We start from the raw sequence: 19,655 nt of genomic DNA, 5'->3' as shown, positions 1-19,655 counted from the left end.
ACATTCACCTAAACAATCTTTGCGACTCTATACAGTCTGTGAATCCAAAATTGATTTTTAGAGCAAGACTCATTTTAAGACTAGAAAGATAGAGCAAGACACAAAACTGGGCGTGGTCATTTGCATGGAAGAAAATGTCATGATCAGTCACACGTCCCACCCACAAAATATTGCAATTTATAACACAGTGAGTCTAGTGGTCTGTGAGTTTCTAATTAGCTTAAAAAGTAAAAAAAAATAAACAAAACATTTTTTAAAGATCAAATAAAATATTCCATGCTTAAAATTAATTTGTTAAATATTATGAGAATTTACCAATTTTTGGGGTAAGGAATTTTATCATGTGGCAACATTATAGTCGTGGCCATTTCTTATTCTGCGGAGTTAAATCTTGAGAAAAGAGAAATCTGTAGAAAATGGCTTCATATTTGCAATAATTATTGCGTTTCAGATAAAATTCAGTGTTTTAAGAGTCCCTAAACAGTGATAAATAGTGAAAATACATTTGAGCAAATTGTTGCCAACAAATCAAATCGTGAGTATATTGTTGCAATAACCATAAAATCCGATTTTCATTTAAAATAGAAACACTAAAATATTGGGTGTTGCAAGAAAGAAGTGTTTTTAATTTTGACGTTTTCGTATTTATTTACGAATCAATCAAACTTTGTTTTAATTGTTTTTCATTAAAATCTTATGTGGAGTGTTTCCATCTGAATTTCTTTTGGAAAGCAGGTTTCCCAGATAACCTTTACCATGCTACTACGTATAAGTAAAATTGATAAAAATATGGATTCATGTTCTTCATCTGCATTGCAGATCCCGGCTTTCATCACAAGTAGGTTAATTTATAATGCAGGGGCATTATGTTTTCTTTGTAAGTTCTGTATAGCCAAAGTCTTGTATAAAGATATTTACACTAAAGTTGGTGTCTAGAATTAACAGAACTATTCCCACCTCTTGTTCCTACTACCGCTGCAACTCCTGTGTAGCCAGGATCTACAGCTTGACCGCCAACAACCCAACCAGATAAGGTCAAGTTTGTCCCAGGGGAAAGTTAAACTGTCATTGGACCCACAATGAAATTAATCAGAACAAGATAGGAGTGGTGTTTAGAAATGTGTTCTTTATTTCTTCCAAAAAATGATGTTATATACTAGAACCACAAGCAAATGCATTTAATAAAATAAACAACCATAGTATCATAGTAAATAATTTATATTACATTTATTTGTATTTGTGCAGTGCCACAGGCGATACAGTCCTCTCAACTTAAGCTGAGAATTGCATTTGTGTGAGTGCACACCGATAGTGTAGAGTGACAATCGGCTTGAAGCGCGGCGCGCGTCCTGCGCATGGTTTAAACCGGTTTATTTATAGCAAGCGGCCTGAAGCGCGGCGCGTCCGCCACGCACCGCTTCCTTGCCGCTCACTATACTTCACTTCACCCCCGGTACTGGTAGCAGATAATGTGTAATTTTATGTAATTGTGTTCCAAATATTAGTGAAATGGCTCCTACTGTAAGTGAATTTCCTGTACGAAATCCATTAAACAGCCAAGTGAAAGAAATTTTATGCAAATTGAATACGTATTTTAAAGGTGTCAATGAAAAGTTTTTAGTCTGTTTTTATTTTGTAATTTTATAAAGTTTGTCTTTTTGTTGTATTTTGTAAGGCTGGCTGGACGCCCTCTCTATAAACGGTGCTCGCAGAATATCAGCGTCGAGGTACTTCGTGCCTTGGCATATGCTGAGCGAGGACCTGTTTTTATTTATTTAAAAGGATGTGTCAAGTGTCGTTACATCGGCCCAATTGGTAGCAAGTGTTTTATAGACTTCCTTTTAATAAAACATTAATTTTATTTGTATGTGTTTTACTAACGGTACTTTTGGCGATCACTCACACAAATGCAATTCTCAGCTTAAGTTGATAGGACTGTAGTTGAGAAATCAACGAATAAAAGTTGTAAACTTTAATTTCAGGTCATAAAACAACATGTCGGAGAACGAGGAGATTCCGGAGACGTCGGAAACCCAGCTCCTTACAGCGGAGTACAAAGATGGTGCGATATTATTTTGTTGTTTTTTACAGTTCGTTCGTTTCAGCTGAAAGACGTCCACTGCACTGCTGGACAAAGGCCTTCCCCAAGGATTTCCACGAAGACCGATCCTGTGCCGTTTTTCACAGTAATGCTATTCAATTTCTTGTTTTACCAATCCATGGTTAATTTCACATCTTGGCCTGATAACTCTTAACATTGGGGGAAATTAATTTTAATTAGAACACCACTTATCTACGAAAAATACAGCTGTAAATCCCCTACAAATCTATGCAGATTTTTCTCTTTTGTGGATAAAAAAATATACTTAAGAAGTTACTTCACCTTTGTTTTATTCTTGCGCCTACTCTAGGTCCACTACTTAGAGTAGGCGCACACCGTTGATTTTTCGTCGGCCGATAGTTTAGTCGGGCAGTTGATCAGTATGGGCATGTATGGGAGTGCGCACACTACGCCGATTCGATTTTGCCGATTCTTTATACAATTTCAAATCGGGCACAACTATCGGCCAACTAAAAATCAACAGTGTGCGCCTACTCTTAGAATCATCAAATCAATGAATAACAGGCTGCATAAATTTATTGGTCAGAAATTGTAATTATTTTACTTCTATAATACTCATTCTCATGTTATACTTTTCTTTTCACAGGGCAGCTGCAAATCGTGGAAATGAATCCATTTGATAAAGTGGAAGGGGTCAGTATAAAAGTTATTATTATACTATGGTTTTAAAATATTTTGTTTCGTGGTTTTACTATGCAATCAGTCATTAGAAACTACAAGCAGATGAGGTGAATTCTTTTCGTCCTTTAGAGCACAACTCCCAGCCTTTCTTTTTCATAATTTTGGGTTTGTTTTCGCACTAATTTAATTATTTTAATTTTGATTGAGGAAATGGTTTGAATATAAATAACTTACTTCATCATTGCAGGTAAACGACATGCCAAGTTTGGAAGGTGACAATGTACCGAAGTATGTGCAAGTCATAAATCCGGACAAGTCTGTGATGCAGCTCGACCTACTCAATTTGACGCTTGTCAGGTAAGTCTGGGGTCAAAGTCAAAGTTACAGCTTTTATTCAGTACTTAGGCCCTTCCCAGGGCACTTATACAGGGTGTTAGGTAAATGGGTATATGAGCCGACACTAGCCCATGTTAACATGGGCATATAAATGGTATGGTGAAGTCAGAAAATTGATATCTTCATTTTAATTATTTAAATATTCATACATATCGGATTTTATAAAATTTATACGTCCCAAATAACTTGCCCTACCACAACATCGGGACAACATTATGGGCTGGTGTTGAGAAGAAATGGTAGAAAAAACTTATGCCCGTATTCACAAACATTTCTATGGGATCTGACAGTGCGTGTGGATGCACAGGGTGACACACGAACCAATAACAGTACTCTATTCAACGCTGTGCGTTCGATTTGCTGCTTCACTTAAGCAAGCATCGTTTGTGTATACGGGCGTAAGGATTTTGCCTTACTTATTTCTCCCTTACTTACGTTACGACATTCATTTCGTTTTCCAGGTGCGAAGACGGCTCAGAATCCTACCGGCTGGTGTCTGCGTCAGAGATTGGCGATAGCAGCTCAGAAGCAACGGTCACGTGCGTGCTGCACTCCAGCGATAATGAAGGTAGCTGTCATTTACACCATCATCATATCTTTTAGCATTGTAAGTCATAAGTCCACTTGAGCAATGAAAAAAGTCGCATCTGTTGACCTGGGTGAATTCATTGCTGGGTGAACAAAGGCGACCGGTTTAGTCGACTCAATTCACCTGGAAAATAAAGTTGGGTCAAATGGTTCTGAGGCAGGGTTCGAAATTATGAAGATAATTACGCTCCACGATAATTATTAACAGTATAAGATACATTTGTCATATTGTTTCATAAGAAATTTTGATTGCGAAGTTGCTTTATGTTTTTGGTTGCTGACTGTTGTCAAGTTATCCATCGCTAATCACATAAAACTTGGAAAATAGATAAATATTTTGACGCTAGATAAATAGTGATCATTGTGGATCTAAATAGATAGGTTTTATAACTATCTATGTTGATTAACGCCCACCACTAGACGAAAGTGCAGAAATACATGTTCGAAAACTTCGAATACAGTTAATTTTTACGAGAGCATTTTTTTGTTATTAACATCCGATAATTATCCTTCTGTTATTATCACGATAATTATCATGATAATTATCATTGATAATTATCCTTTCGAACCCTGTTCTAAGGTGAAATGAGGATACTAAAAAATCTACTTTGTTTGTTGTTCTAACCCAGGTGATATCATCCAGATGAATAAAGTGGAATAAACCATCTTATCATGACAGATCGATATTCAATTGGCCAAAATCAGCCGGGTATAGCCAAAAAGCTGGTAAAACTAGAGAATTGCAATTGAAAATTTGTTTATCAACTATTTAACTGACTTCAAAAAAAGGTTTATGTTCACAATATAATTTGCTTGTTTTTACTTACAAACCAGCGTCGTGGCCTCCCTCACCGGGGGCCACGGCATGTGCTGAGTGGGGTCCCATTGCGATGGATATCGCTGTGCGACAGGGTGGCACTGCTCAGTTTACTTTCTCTTCCATTGTATGTTTTATGTCACCTCTGTCTTATTTGCTTTTTTTATTCACAATTTTACATCTTTTGTCTTTTGTGATGTCCATGGTAATAAATGTTGCTTTCTTTCTACACCACTAAATTTTTATCACCGAAAAAAAAATTCTGGGTAATGAGTTATTGATACTGATCCCATTTGTGCAAAAAAAAGTTAAATAAAGTGACTCTTAATTTCCTCCTAAAATTGGTAATTTATGGACACACGCGTCGCTAGCACTATTTACGTACGATAATGTAACACTTATTAGAATTTAAAATGGTCCAAGTTAGCTAAGTATGTAATAATAACACTGGAAGCGTGGTCGAGGCGTGAGCGAGACAGACAGATCGATGCAACATGCGAGAGCGTACGACTACTCTAGCGAGCAGCGGAGTGACCCAGCTATGACGCGTAAAATACGGACTAAAGAAAATTTAATAAAAAAATAACTTTATGAAAAACATTTCTTTTTCTTTTGCTTTAAATTTTTCACACGTTTCTACATAACCTGTTAAAATTTTTTCGGTGATAAAAATTTAGTGGTGTATAATATGCTTATAAATAACCACAACTATTTCTCATCCCATCATCGTCTACTTCAGCGGAGGTGATGCTAGCAGACGCGGAGGCGGATGCGGATGCGGGCGCGTACGTTGTGATGGACGGACGCCCGCTCGTGCTGTACGAGCAGGAGCCGCCGGAGCCGGAACCGGCGCCGGAACCAGCGCCGCAGCCGGTGCAGGCGCCGGTGCCGGTAAGAGAATTATATTTTACTAGCAGCCGCCCGCGACTTCGTACGCGTGGATCCCGTTTTACCCCCTTCATCTATCTTACGCGGTTTAGATTTTTTCAAAAAAATGTTTATTCCCGCTAACTCCCGTTCCCGTGGGAATTTTGCAATATCCTGTTGTAACTAAGCTTTAAGTTTACTAAGGTCCCTGCGTGCCAAATTTCAAGCGTCTAACTTAAGCGGTTTAGATTTTTCATACAAAAAGATTTTCCCGCTAATTCCCGTTCCCGTGGGAATTTCGGGAATTCCTTTCTTAGTGCACCTCTACGGTACCTAAGCTACGTCCTTTCCAAATTTCATGTGCCTACGTTTAGCCGTTTAGGCTGTGCGTTGATATGTCAATGAGTCAGTTTCTCCTTTTATATACTTAGGTTTTAACTAGCAGCCACCCGCGACTTCGTACGCGTGGATCCCGTTTTACACTCTAGGGGTTGAATTTTGCAAAATCCTGTCTTAGGGAGCATCTACGGTTACAATCCCTTTCCAGGTTGATAAGTGTGCTATATCCTTTATTGTTGGTTTATAAAAATATTTATTGGTGTGAGATAAATAGTTATAACTTAATTAATTCATCATTAAACAACTTATTGTGTTTTCTTTTATCAGCTATTCAACCGACTTTTTAATAATAAATTAATTTTGTTACAGCCAAGAAAATTGACGCCGAACGAAATTTTGGAGAGAGCCAAAGCGTTACAGAAAGCGAAGTAAGTGTACTTCCTATTCAAAGCTGTAAAAGCTAGTAAAAGCTGTCTGGCAAGGAGTTAGAACTACACTCGACGTCAAATAAATCGCACCTCCCGCGACAAGCATTTTCAAACGTATGCATCCCCACTTCTCACCAATATTGGTACCATTTAAAAGCCTAGTTCTAACCTTTATTTCATTAAAGGAAAGGTTTTTACCCCAAAAATGTGTTTTTAGAAGGATCCAGAGTCACTTCTTCAAAAAATAGGTAGTTACGCTAAAGCCAACTTTTATGGCTATAAAACTATTAAGTTGGGTTTAATTGCTCTCCATCTGTTAAAGAGGACACGTGAAATCATTATTTGGTTTTATAACCATAAAAATTGGTCTAATTGATCCCAGAGGTGAGCCCAAAGTGAGGTATTTTTTCAAGTCACATTTATGGTATATGTTAATCATTTACTAAGAAATTAAATGTGTTTTTCTTTAAGGATATTTATTGGGCTTTCAAATAACACCAATATTGTTGGGGTAGCATGATTGTGTCAGAAGAAAATCGTTAAAGTTCGCGTCGCGGAAGGTGCGGTTTATTTGATGTTGAGTATATTAAAACTGGCTGATGTGGAAACAACTTCTAATTATTGCTCAAATATTATACATAAAAATCAGACTTCATGGTATAACGTAAGTAGAATTACAGTGTATCTGTTGAATATACAGTTGATTTTGATTGTCCTTGTCAGATAGTTTTTTTAGGATAGCTGCCAAAGCCACGATGACCCAAACTTCATGATTCACCAACATTCTATCCTATATTGGGAGTATACGCTGTCAAACTTTAAACTTTTATAAAATGACGTAGGTATGTCCACATAGTAATAATAAGTATAGGTGTACCAGAATCTCATGGCAAATGGGGAAAATAAACTTTGTTGAGTGCAATACTGGGGAAATTGGATTAAACGATCTTGATACTGTTAATTATTATTTATGACTAATATTAATGAACATGAAGTACGAATGCCTACCTATACATTTTAGGTATGTGTATGAAGAATGTTGTTATACATCGGGTTTTTAACATAGGAACATGTCTTGAAAAATAAGTAAATCGTATATTACTGTAAATAATTTTATTAAGTATTATACTTATAACTTATCACTTCATTCAGAACTAGAAAACGATTCTGGGTATTTCGCCAAAAATGGTCAATTTTGCCTAATTTCCTTGGCACGAATTTTATTTTTGTTTTTAACTATTTTTAGTTTCCCATTGCGTTAATTAGTAAAAACTAAGCTAATATAATTATCTAGAAGGGGTGTCATAATTCGTTTTAGAAACAAAGTTATGAGGTCATAAATTTTTGGTAGCCAAGGAAATTATTATAAATATTTTTTTCTCGAAGTTTTCTTCTGTGGTTTACTTTTTTTTTGTTCGACCTATTTTTGTGTACTTTCGCAAGAAAACATGCCAATGAATATTATATCATTACGACCTTTTTACACAACTAAGGAAGATAAATGCAGTAGATTGAGTTAAAAATTAAAAACAAGTTTTTCTATATCTATTCTGATACCTATTTCTTAAAATGTAAATTTTAAATTTATTCCAATAAAGAAATACTCCCGCGACCTTTACCAGATCGTCGGTCCACCTAGTAGGAGGCCTGCCCACGCTACGTTTTCCAGCCCGTGGTCGCCACTCGAGAACTTTCCTGCCCCAACGGCCATCGTCTCAACCTTGGGGGAGGCCTTTGTCCAGCAGTGGACGTCATTTGGCTGAAACAAACAAACAAAGAAATACTCAAAATTTGACTTTACGCCGAATTATTAATGGTCTTTTATAATTTCCTAGGTCATTTTATGCCACGGAAAACAAGGAAATTAGGACCAAAGAAATTAGATTTATGCCTAAAAGACACCACAGACAAAAACCTATTTACCCTATGCATTTACTATTTAAATCATGGGTTTACCCCTACAGACACTACATTTGTGTAAATAAACAATAAAATTAATCCATTGTTTAGTTGCAAAAAACCGTCCAAAGAAATTGACTTTTTAGTAAACAAAAACCCAAGGAGGGACCTATTTATGCGATTTGTCGCGAAACTGATCAACGACGTACTGTCCTGCCTCAATGGCCTCTTGGGACGAAATGGCCGAGTGTAGTGGTGCAGTGCGTTACATTCTAAGTTTTTTCGTTTCGTTACAACAATGGTCGAAACGAAGACCCAGGGAAATTATACTTTTGACCTGGACAAGAACTTAACTTCACTTTATTTTCTTCCTATAAGTATTTGACATTTAAAGTTTTTATTTTCCGATAGCCAAACGTTTCTCAAATGTAAAGAGAGTGCTGTTAGAATTAAATTACGCTTCAATTTGTTATAATGAGCCTTCATTTTGGCAAACAACAGTAATGGACATAACAAGGAAATTAGAAAAACGACTTTTGATTAAGTTTTTCTACGGTATTATTTGTAGTTTCTGCTATTGTATTAGCAAAAACAAATAAAACTTTTGATGAACTTTCCCATAAAAATAGTTTTATACAGATAGATATAAAAAAACATGTGTTCGCCTGCCTGGACACAGAAAATTTACTGTTTCGGCGAAATACCCTTCTAAGAACTCCACTTGCATTTCTTGTTCTTCAAATAGATGATCAAGTTAAAGAGGTATTAATATAATATAAATCGCTTTTTCAGCATTTCAATTACTCAAACTTGCTTGATGAAATCTTTTTCAATTTTCTTTACATGGTCATAACATTTTCACCATTCCTCTGCACCAATGCATGAAATACACCTGAAAACCCCGATAAAGCAGCTATTAGGTAAGAATAATATAAAAATAAAAATAACCCTCCTTCTGACGCAGTTATGTAATAAACTAAATGTAGGTAAGTATCAAAACATTTCACTCCAACTTACTGTCAACTCAACGACGCGATTTAAAATCAAAGATTGACTTTGAATTATGCCTTATTTTACAATACACTTTGAAAACAATATGACTTGCTTGAGTTTTTTCGTCTTTTTCACAAAAATAACAAATAGGCATGAAGAGATTACAAAATTTCTGCAGCGGCTGACAGATCACTTGATTTACTTTGACAGGTGACAATAAAGCCATAGACAATGGCCATATGAAAAACACACTTTTCCAATATTTTTGTTTGCCATGAGATTCTGGTACACCTATACTACGTACAGAAGTTTTACTTCGCGAAGGTATTTAAAAAAAAGTATGCTCAATGTCATTAACAATAATATGGTGTAATTTAGCTTGTCTCAAGAGTCAAGCACCATTTTGTTGACAAACGTCAGTGATCGGCACTGCGCCGAAGCTATAGGGCTGACTTCGGTAAAATGATGTGACGTGAGGTGCCAAACTGCGGAAAATGGCGGAGGAAATACATGATTTAGCATGAATTATCATGAATAATATTAACTACTTATTTACCTCTCAGTGTCTTGAGGCAACTTAAAAAAGTACATTCTGTGTTTTTATTTATATTTAGGCAGTTAAATACTGCACAGTATTTACTATTTAGTACACCATTTTCTTTATTTTCTTCCATCATACACAAGAATACGCGTGCGTGAGTCAATGTTCGCTCGCATGTGAGGCCTTGTCGAATAGTATCCTGTAGGTGGGCCATCGTGCGTGTTTTGTTTTCGATGTAAACTCGCGGAGATGAACAGGCCTGATTTTGTTGACAAACGTCAGTGATCGGCACTGCGCCGAAGCTATAGGGCTGACTTCGGTAAAATGATGTGACGTGAGGTGCCAAACTGCGGAAAATGGCGGAGGAAATACATGATTTAGCATGAATTATCATGAATAATATTAACTACTTATTTACCTCTCAGTGTCTTGAGGCAACTTAAAAAAGTACATTCTGTGTTTTTATTTATATTTAGGCAGTTAAATACTGCACAGTATTTACTATTTAGTACACCATTTTCTTTATTTTCTTCCATCATACACAAGAATACGCGTGCGTGAGTCAATGTTCGCTCGCATGTGAGGCCTTGTCGAATAGTATCCTGTAGGTGGGCCATCGTGCGTGTTTTGTTTTCGATGTAAACTCGCGGAGATGAACAGGCCTGGTGTTACTTAAGAATAAGAATAAGAATACTTTATCCTATTTCCTACTAATATTGTAAAGGCGAAAGTTTGGATATCTGGATGTCATGACGTCTGGATGTTTGTTACTCTTTGACGCAAAAACTACTGAACGGATTTTGTTGAAACTTTACAGTATTATTGTTTATAACCCAGATTAACTTAAAGGCTATAATTTATATGTGACAAATAAATTTCAATAAATAAGACGTGTCTCAAAAGCGCCATCTATCGTCATTGGCTAAAATCTACAGCGCTGGACAAACTACTGTTTTTGACGTTCGCAAAATATTCATACGGGGGAAGCCGTGAAACGCCATCTATCAACATGATATCTAACGGGGGTAAATCGAGGTCTACGCGTACGAAGTCGCGGGCGGCCGCTAGTAAGTCATAATAGATCACCTAAATAATTATGGCGAGGAATGAAATAAACACCCTGTATTTATTATTATTTATAATTATTATTATTACTGTACTGAGTTAAGTGCTAGACTTATAAACCTCCACCTTGTCCCCAGGGCGCAGCTAGCCAGCCTGACGCCCAAACGGCGCGGGCGCGGCCGCCGCTCTGAGCTGCCTCCGCCGCACGAGCTGCTGGCGTCGCCCGGCTTCAAGCTGTTCCTGTACTCGTGCCGCATGTGCAGCTTCAAGTGCAACGCTGTGAAAGAGATGACTAAACACAAGGTGAGTTTAAAAAAATGTACCTTCATTAGTCACTAGGTGGCACTGTACGTGATTAGTGCCTTCCCAGCTCACTAGATGGCGCTGTGCACGAAGGTATCAACTATACTCACTAGATGGTGCTGTACACAGTTAGTACCTTTAAAGCATACCAGATGGCGCTGTGCATAATAAGATCTAATAAGCTCACTAGATGGCGTTTCGCTTGATTAGTGCCTCCTAAAGACACTAGATGGCGCTGTGCGCAATGGTACTTACTATGTTCACTAGATGGCGCTGTAAAGAATTAGAGTTAGTGTCTTTTATGGGCGCTAAATGGCGCTGTGCATAATAGTACCTATTATACTCGATAGATGGCGCTGTGCATAATAGTTACTGTTAAGCTCACTAGATGGCGCTATGTCTAGATAGTAGCTTCAAAGCTCGCTAGCTGCCGCCGCCGCACGAGCTGCTGGCGTCGCCCGGCTTCAAGCTGTTCCTGTACTCGTGCCGCATGTGCAGCTTCAAGTGCAACGCTGTGAAGGAGATGACCAAGCACAAGGTGAGTTTTATGATAAATTTCAAGTTTGTTATTTTCAAGGAATAAGGATCAAAATCCAGCAAGAAATCCGTTCTTGTCCAACTTCGAGCTGTAGCTTCAAGTGCAACGCTGTGAAGGAGATGACCAAGCACAAGGTGAGTTTTTACCGCAAAAAACTGATTCAAATACAGATAGTACCCTCATTAGACACTAGGTGGCGTTGTACGTGATTAGTGCCTTCGCAGCTCACTAGATGGCGCTGTGCATAATAGTTCCTGTTAAGCTCACTAGATGTCGCTGTACATAATTAATATTAGTGTCTTTAAACGTCACTAGGTGGCGCTGTGCACAATAGTACTTACTAATGCTCACTAGATGACGCTGTAAAGAATAAGAGTTAGTGTCTTGTCAAAGGAGTCGCTCTACGGGAAGGCTTACTGCATCCCCATGTGCATAGTTCCTATTGAGCTTACTAGATGGCGCTAAGTCTAGATAGTACCTTCGAAGCTCGCTAGCTGCCGGCGCCGCCGCACGAGCTGCTGGCGTCGCCCGGCTTCAAGCTGTTCCTGTACTCGTGCCGCATGTGCAGCTTCAAGTGCAACGCTGTGAAGGAGATGACCAAACACAAGGTGTGTTTTATGATAAATTTCAAGTTTATTATTGTCAAGGAATAAGGATCAAACAATCCAGCAAGAAATCCATTTTTGTCCAACTTCAAGCTGTAGCTTCAAGTGCAACGCCGTGAATGACCAAGCACAAGGTGCGTTTTTACCGCAAAAAACTAATTCATTAGTACTTTCATTAGACACTAGGTGGCGCTGTGCGCAATAGTACTTACTATGCTCACTAGATAGCGCTGTACACGGTTAATATTAGTGCCTTTTTAAGGCAATAGATGGCGCTGTACACCATTAGGGTTAGTTCCTCCGACGCTCACTAGATGGCGCTGTGCACAATAGTACCTATTATACTTGCTAGAGGGCTTTTTAATAGTTCCTGTTAAGCTCACTAGATGGCGCTGTACACCACAGATATGGATTAGAGTAGATACAGCAAGTTGCTCGTCAAAGCGTGCCATTCCGATATGTCCAAATGGACATACATGGTCGAGTGATGTTCATGTAATCCGATTACAACAATCGGTTACGATGATTTTACGAGGACAGTAGTACGAACACGGTAGAAAGAAGAAATTATTTACGGATTGAGAATTATTGTAATTAACGCACAAGTAACAAATAATTAATTATAATAAAGTAGCAGTAGAAGAATTATAAAACAAGTTAGATCAGTGATCGCGGAAGACAGAGTGCACTGTGTAACGAACGTCGAAATATACAAATCGAAATATAAAAATATATACGATGGCACTGGATTTTGTCGTTTAGATATATCTTCAAAACTAGGTAGGTACCTGACTTAGCTTTATGAAAAAAAGTATTTTTACATTTTATTTAAAATAAAAAGCTTGATATATGTATAGAATGACGTTTACCGCTACAAAATTATTTTAATCCACAGTCAGACTAGCTATAAATTTAACAAAATGTCAGTTTTATCGGAATTAATTAATTATCGAATCGAGTCACACGATATCATTCGATGACTTTGCGATTGCAGTACGATGATACGATTATTTTTACGTTGCGGCAATCACTAAAATTCGCTAAAATGACACTAATGACGTTTAAAAAGTGGCACGCTCGGCTTCATACAATTTTTGACACATGCTGCATCTATCCATATCTGTGCTGTACACAATCTAGTATTAGTACCTTCAGCGCTCACTAGATGGTGCTACGCACGATAGTACCTATTTCACTCGATAGATGGAACTGTGCATAATAGTTCCTGTTAAGCTTACTAGATGGCGTTGTGCGGGATTAGTACTTTCAAAGGTCACTAGATGGCGCTGTGCCTAATCAACTTTTTAACACTGACTGTTTAACCCCTAACCACTGACGTGTCATTTTGTTACACTAACACTGACGTACGTACGGCATACGTACGTAACTTTGAAGACCTCTTGATGTATCAATAGAGTGTAACATTGGTGAAATTTGAATTTAAATTATTTACACATGTTTATATTAAACGGGGATAATAAAAAAAACTTAATAAGATTAATAGAATAGTATGATATTAGTGAAATCCTCCAGAGGTAATAAAAGTTACAGAGACATTTATTAAAAATCACCACAAAAATATTCGATAACAGTAGGAACTTCTATTTTGGCCATATTTATGATTAAGAACAGTTTTAATTACGAAAAAATCACAATAGCAATAATTCACAAAATAAGCCACTTTTTAATACAGTTCAATTAGGAAGGCTATTTTCTATAGTCTTTCTTTGATTGATGACCTGGTCACCAGTTTGCTGTGCTTCAAACTAGTGAGGAAATATGAAAACATGGTATACAATCTTCAGAAGAATTCAATCCAAAGCGACGAACTGACTTTCACCATCATGATGATTATTCTCGAAAGACGCAACCGATATAAAAATTTTCATCCCCTGGATTTTTTGCTAATTTCTTCGTCATTTGCAATATTTATGGGCGTAAATGAGGTTTTTTACATATAGACGACCAAGAAAATAAATAAGACTGCTAACGATTTATTTTATCTATGGACCACCATACATAAACGATTTTAAAAAAGTTACACTAACACTGACGTTACGTACCACATACGTCGGGTGGTCTAGTTCTCCTACTTAGGAACATGCTACCCATTTATTTTCTCCCTTCGCACACGCATCTCTGGCCACTAGGAAACTACCAAAAAGGACACGCAAAAATTCCCACACAAAATGAAGTTTTGAACGAAAAACCGTTTGACCGACGTACCACGTACGTACGTCAGTGGTTAAGGGTTAAAGCAGTGGTTCTTAACCGGTGGTCCCTGGAGACATTCCAAGTGGTCTACGAAGTGCACTTGCACACCTTGGTTAAAACCACTTTTAACTGATTTTTGCAGGCAAACTGGTTTTGACCGATTTTGAGGTGGTCCCTGACAAGACAGAAATTTGGTAAAATGGTCCCTCATGACTTAAAGGTTAAGAACCACTGGTTTAAAGTGACACCAATTTAGTCTGTAAAAGGCCGCCACCAACCGGCCATTGTGGAAATCATTGGGAGAGGCCTATGTTCAGCAGTGGACGTCCTGTGGCTGTCATGATGATGAGAAGTCGGTAGTTTTCGGAAAATCTGTGATATCTCACACATTTCATGCAAATCCTACTTATAATATTATAAATGCGAAAGTTTGGATGTCTGAATGTTTGTTACTCTTTCACGCAAAAACTACTGAACGGATTTTAATGAAACTTTACAGTATTATTGTTTATAACCCAGAATAACATATAGACTATAATTTATGACGATCTGTGACAAACGAAATTTCACGCGGGTGAAGCCGGGGGCAAAAGCTAGTGAAAATATATTTACCTTTATCATCTGTTTGTTGCAGGCGGAGCACAACTGTTGGCGACGGTCTTCCGCGGGCACGCTACAGTGCGCGCTATGCCCGTACCGGGTGAACACTCACTCACAGGTAATAGGAATATACTAATAGGCTAGATGACAAAATTTCAATTGTTTGTCCGTCAGCCAGATAATAGGGATGTTTCCTGGGTCAAAAAGCAAGAGTTTTAATTAGTCCGTCAGTTAACTTATCAAAAAATACTCTACACGTATTTTTCACTTTTTCAAACTAATGAAAATTTAAAGAGAAAGCGCGCCAAAGTTCATAAGAAGAGCCCCGTGACGTCAATGCGTGCATAAAAGTGCCGCACGTTGTGACGTCGTGCGGAACTTCAACGCACCATAACTATGTAATTATTTGTTAGATTGACAAATAAAAATATATGTGTCCAATATTTTTTGATATTAAACATGACGGACTAAAAAATTTTTTTTAGGAAACTAGCCGATTAGAAAATATTACACTCATATTTTATATTTTCTTTCATAATTACCTAAATAATAACAGTGCTACATCGAGTTGAAATGGCGCGATACGTCACGCTTGAGTAGAATTTTTACGCGACATTTCAACTCAATATAATTACTGTAATTATTCGATTATGGAAAAAAATATGAGTCTAATATTTTCTAATTATCTGTCTGGCGGACTAAATAGAATTTCGATTTCATTACCCAGTCATCATCCCTATTATTGAAGATAATAAAATATTTAAAAATATTAATATTTTATCCTCCAAAGAGCGCCTTACATCTTGGTGACAGGTGACGTAGTGTTCTACATTTTGCTGACGGATGATGTAGGAGTTTACATTTTGCTGACGAGTGACGTAGAGGTCTTAATTATCTATAGTCTGGTCTGTGAGCACGTAGAATTTTGTCCAATGACCCCAAGCTACCCATCCTTATCGCTCGCGCGTAATTATATTGCTGTCGCGACTGTGCGACGGGCGCCCGCAGTGAGTGTGCGAGTGCGACAGCAACATAATTACGCGCGAGCGATAAGGATTGGTAGCTAGGGGTCATTGGACAAAATTCTACGTGCTCACGGACCGGGCTTTACCATCCTAAGCAATTCAGTTCTCACACATCTTTACCGATCATTATAATCCGGGCGTCGAATGGATTTCAGCAAAATGTTATATCGCTGCTTTGTATTTCTACACACATATGTAATTTAGAGCTCCAAATTAAATTTATATCAGAATTTGTACGTTTTTTACTATTTTCAGATTATGAAACATGTTCAAGACGTACACGCCGAAGATAAACCGCAAAAGGGGAACAGTAAGTAAATTATTATTTTGTTTTCCTTACCAAATAAACACACAATATACGACGCGTAGTACATCCGTAATATGGGCATTTTTTGGAGAAATTCAACAAATAAATAACCAAATAACACGAATTAGTTTAGTAGTTTTTTCTTTCAAAAAGTATAATTTTTTATTATTTGTTGGCATTTTTTGAGTATTTTATGTATTTTATTATTATCGCCTGTTATTTAGCATTATTACTGTTTTTATTTCATCAGGACATACCTCATAGTTTAAAAGTTTTTACGTTTTCTTTACAATAAGTAATTGAAAGAAAAAAAATCTATGACAAATTAAAGAAAAATCTCAGATATTTCTTGTCATTTTTTCCGTCGAAAAAATGACAAAAAATAGGTCTAGTTTCACCTATTATGTGCACTTTATCAAGACTCACACTGTGTTTTGTCTGTGAATCCGAAACCGTGTTTGCTTCAACTTTAGTTGCGCAAACACGGTATTCTCATTTTCTAAATATTTTTTTTGTTATCAACAGAGGTGCACCTAGACACAGCGGAGGTGGCGGCTGCTGACGTATTGGTGTGCGGCGCGTGCGGCTACGAGTCGTCGTCGCGGCCGCTGTTCCGCGCTCACATAGAGGCTGTACACGGCGCCACGGCTTGCTGACGGTCAGTATATACATTTACGACTTGCTGACGGATGACTTAGGGGAACTGTAAAGCTTACTGACGGGTGACTTAGATATTTTGCGGTTTGCTGATGGGTGACGTAGATATTTTGCGGCTTGCTGACGAGTGACGTAAAGACTGCGGAAAGGTTACGAGTTCTCGCGGCCGCTGTCCCGCGCTCACATAGAGGCCGTCCATGGTGCTACAGCTTGCTGACGGTCAGTATATAGTTTAAATAGCGTTAGTGTGACGTAGAAGGTATACGCTTCAGCAAGCGTATACCTTCTACGTCACGCTAACGCTATGGGTGACGTAGTGTGGTATACACAGTGCTGACAAGTGACGTCAATACTGCGGCTTGCCGACTTCTTGGTGTGCGGCTACGAGTCGTCGTCGCGGCCGCTGTTCCGCGCTCACATAGAGGCTGTCCACGGCGCCACGGCTTGCCTACGGTGAGTAAACACTTGTGGTGGTGACGTAGCGGGAATACACTTGCTGATAGAAGACGAAGGAGGACTGAAAAGCTTACTGACGTAGATATTTTGCGGCTGTTCACGATTGACGTAATGACTGCGGCTTGATGCTATGAGTCGTCGTCGCGGCCGCTGTTCTGCGCTCACATAGAGGCTGTACACGGTGCCACGGCTTGCTGACGGTCAGTATAGTGAATAGTGTTGCTGACGGGTGACGTAGGAGATATACACTTAGCTGATATATGACGTAGGGGGTGTACACTTGCTGACGATCAGTAAAGACATTAATTAGTGTTGCTGACGAGGGACGTGGCGTAGGTAGACCCTACGCTACCTTTGCTGACGGGTGGGCTGTGGTGTGTACATTTTGCTAACTGTTGACGTAAGAACACTGCATCTTGCTGACGGGTGACGTAGGGGAGGGGTTTACACTTTGCTGACGACTGACGTCGTAGTCTACATCTTCCTGACGGATGACTTAAGTGTGTCTGCACTTTGCTGACGGGTGATTTATTAGTTTGGTTTTAAAAAACTATTGTTTTTTTTTAATGCGAATATACTGAAAATAAGTAATTTTATGTAGGTATTTCAACCAACATATTATTGTTACAGGTACATTAAACAGATGCTGAAAAAAGGATTCGCCAATTGTTAGCGAGAAATATCTGTACATATTTTCTTCTTTCGTGTGGCTTCAAGAAGTTTGAAGTTGTTTGTACATTAGCTATGTATCTAGTTTTACCTATTTTGATTCAAAAGTAATATCAGATACTGAGATTCTTCAGTCTCTCTATAAGTCCATTTTCAATATAATGCATTTACATAATTGACAGTTTCTTTACATAAAACTACTACAAAATTTCCGGAGACTGTGTCTTGTCCACCCACAAGGTGGACCGACGACCTCGTAAAGGTAGCAGGAAGGCGCTGGATGCAGGCCGCTACCAACCGGCCATTATGGAAATAATTGGGGGAGGCCTATGTTCAGCAGTGGACGTCCTGTGGCTGAAATGATGATGATGTGTTTTGCTGCTCCTTTATTTACCCGACTGCGCCAAGAAGGGTTACGTTTTTCGAGTGTATTTAGGTATATTATTCTGTTGGAATAAATAATCATTAGGTAGAATCCTATTTAATATTTTTAATCAACGCCTTCTCGTACTTAGTGTTCAAAATTACGCATTTGTGATAGTATAATGTAAGTAAGCTCTTTGAAATAGTTAATTTATATTCAGTAAATTAATTTTAAATTGTCGTAGATATTAAGCTAGTTTTGGTGAATTAGAAATATTAGTTAGAAAATCGTAGACGTTATATTATGAAGTTTTGTCGGTCTTTACTAAGTTCTTGAATTTATAAATTCAAAAATATGCGATAATATCAGTAACGTAAATTTTGTAATACACTCAACATCAAATAAATCGCACCTTCCGCGACGCGAACTTTAAAGATTTTCTTCTGACACAATCATGATGCCCCAACAATATTGGTGTTATTTGAAAGCCCAATAAATAAACTTAAAGAAAAACACATTTATTTTTTTTATAAACAATTAACAAGTACCATAAATGTAACTTGAAAAAAGGCCTCACTTGGGGCTCACCTATGGGACCAAGTAGACCAATATTTGTGGTTATAAAACCAAATAATGGTCTTACGTGTCCTTTTTAACAGATGGATTTAACAGTTTTATAGCCATAAAAGTTGGCTCAAGCGTAACTACCTATTTTTTGAAGAAGTGACTCTGGTTCCTTCTAAAGACACATTTTTGGGGTAAAAACCTTTCCTTTAATGAAATGAAGTTTAGAACTAGGCTTTCAAATGGTACTAATGTTGGTGGGAAGTGGGGATGCATACGTTTGATAAGTGCTTATCGCGGGAGGTGCGATTTATTTGATGCCGAGTGTATAAACATTTGTTTTCTTTTGGTGACAGTTATGTTTAAATGTCATTTTATTATTATTTATTTAATCGTCAAGTCTCTTTCTGTTTATGTGAAAAGATTTGTTAATTTTAATGAAGTTTTAAGGCATTTTTGAAAAATCACAACTGACTGAAGTGTGAAGTTATATTAATTTAAGCTTTAAATATACTATTTAAAGAATATTGTCTTTTACTTTTGACACTATTATTGATATTTGAAATAATAAGGTACACACGTACGGCCACACTGTTAACTATCCATTTCCGTTTTTGCACTCGCTCTCATCACATGGCGATTCTTTGCGATAGAACGAGACAACATCACAGGCAAAT

General features: G+C 37.7%; 1 protein-coding gene across 1 annotated transcript; it reads left to right on the top strand.

Annotated features, from left to right (window-relative positions):
* Window positions 1–349: 349 nt before the first annotated feature.
* On the top strand, window positions 350–18,900 carry LOC114354741 (zinc finger and BTB domain-containing protein 45). Its single transcript, XM_028307287.1, has 12 exons — window positions 350–535; window positions 1,983–2,062; window positions 2,709–2,755; window positions 2,991–3,100; window positions 3,601–3,707; window positions 5,284–5,435; window positions 6,120–6,178; window positions 10,814–10,979; window positions 14,971–15,054; window positions 16,217–16,271; window positions 16,794–16,926; window positions 18,012–18,900. Exons 2-11 carry the CDS (start codon window positions 1,996–1,998, stop codon window positions 16,922–16,924), a joined length of 978 nt encoding a protein of 325 aa, XP_028163088.1. The 5' UTR covers window positions 350–535; window positions 1,983–1,995; the 3' UTR covers window positions 16,925–16,926; window positions 18,012–18,900.
* The last annotated feature ends 755 nt before the right edge of the window (window positions 18,901–19,655 follow it).

This window comes from Ostrinia furnacalis, unplaced genomic scaffold (genome assembly GCF_004193835.3).
Source record: "Ostrinia furnacalis isolate ACB-3 unplaced genomic scaffold, ASM419383v2 OfSCF0194, whole genome shotgun sequence".
Lineage (NCBI taxonomy): Eukaryota > Metazoa > Arthropoda > Insecta > Lepidoptera > Crambidae > Ostrinia > Ostrinia furnacalis.
Note: the sequence above shows the minus strand (reverse complement) of the source record. Positions and strands in the feature narration are given on the sequence as shown.

Bases quoted from the DNA above. Each gene is read 5' to 3' on its own strand.
- LOC114354741 (XM_028307287.1), top strand. From the start codon at position 1,996: ATGTCGGAGAACGAGGAGATTCCGGAGACGTCGGAAACCCAGCTCCTT. The intron at 2,063-2,708 runs GTGCGATATTAT...TTCTTTTCACAG, and splicing joins TACAGCGGAGTACAAAGATG to GGCAGCTGCAAATCGTGGAA. The intron at 15,055-16,216 runs GTAATAGGAATA...TACTATTTTCAG, and splicing joins GGGTGAACACTCACTCACAG to ATTATGAAACATGTTCAAGA.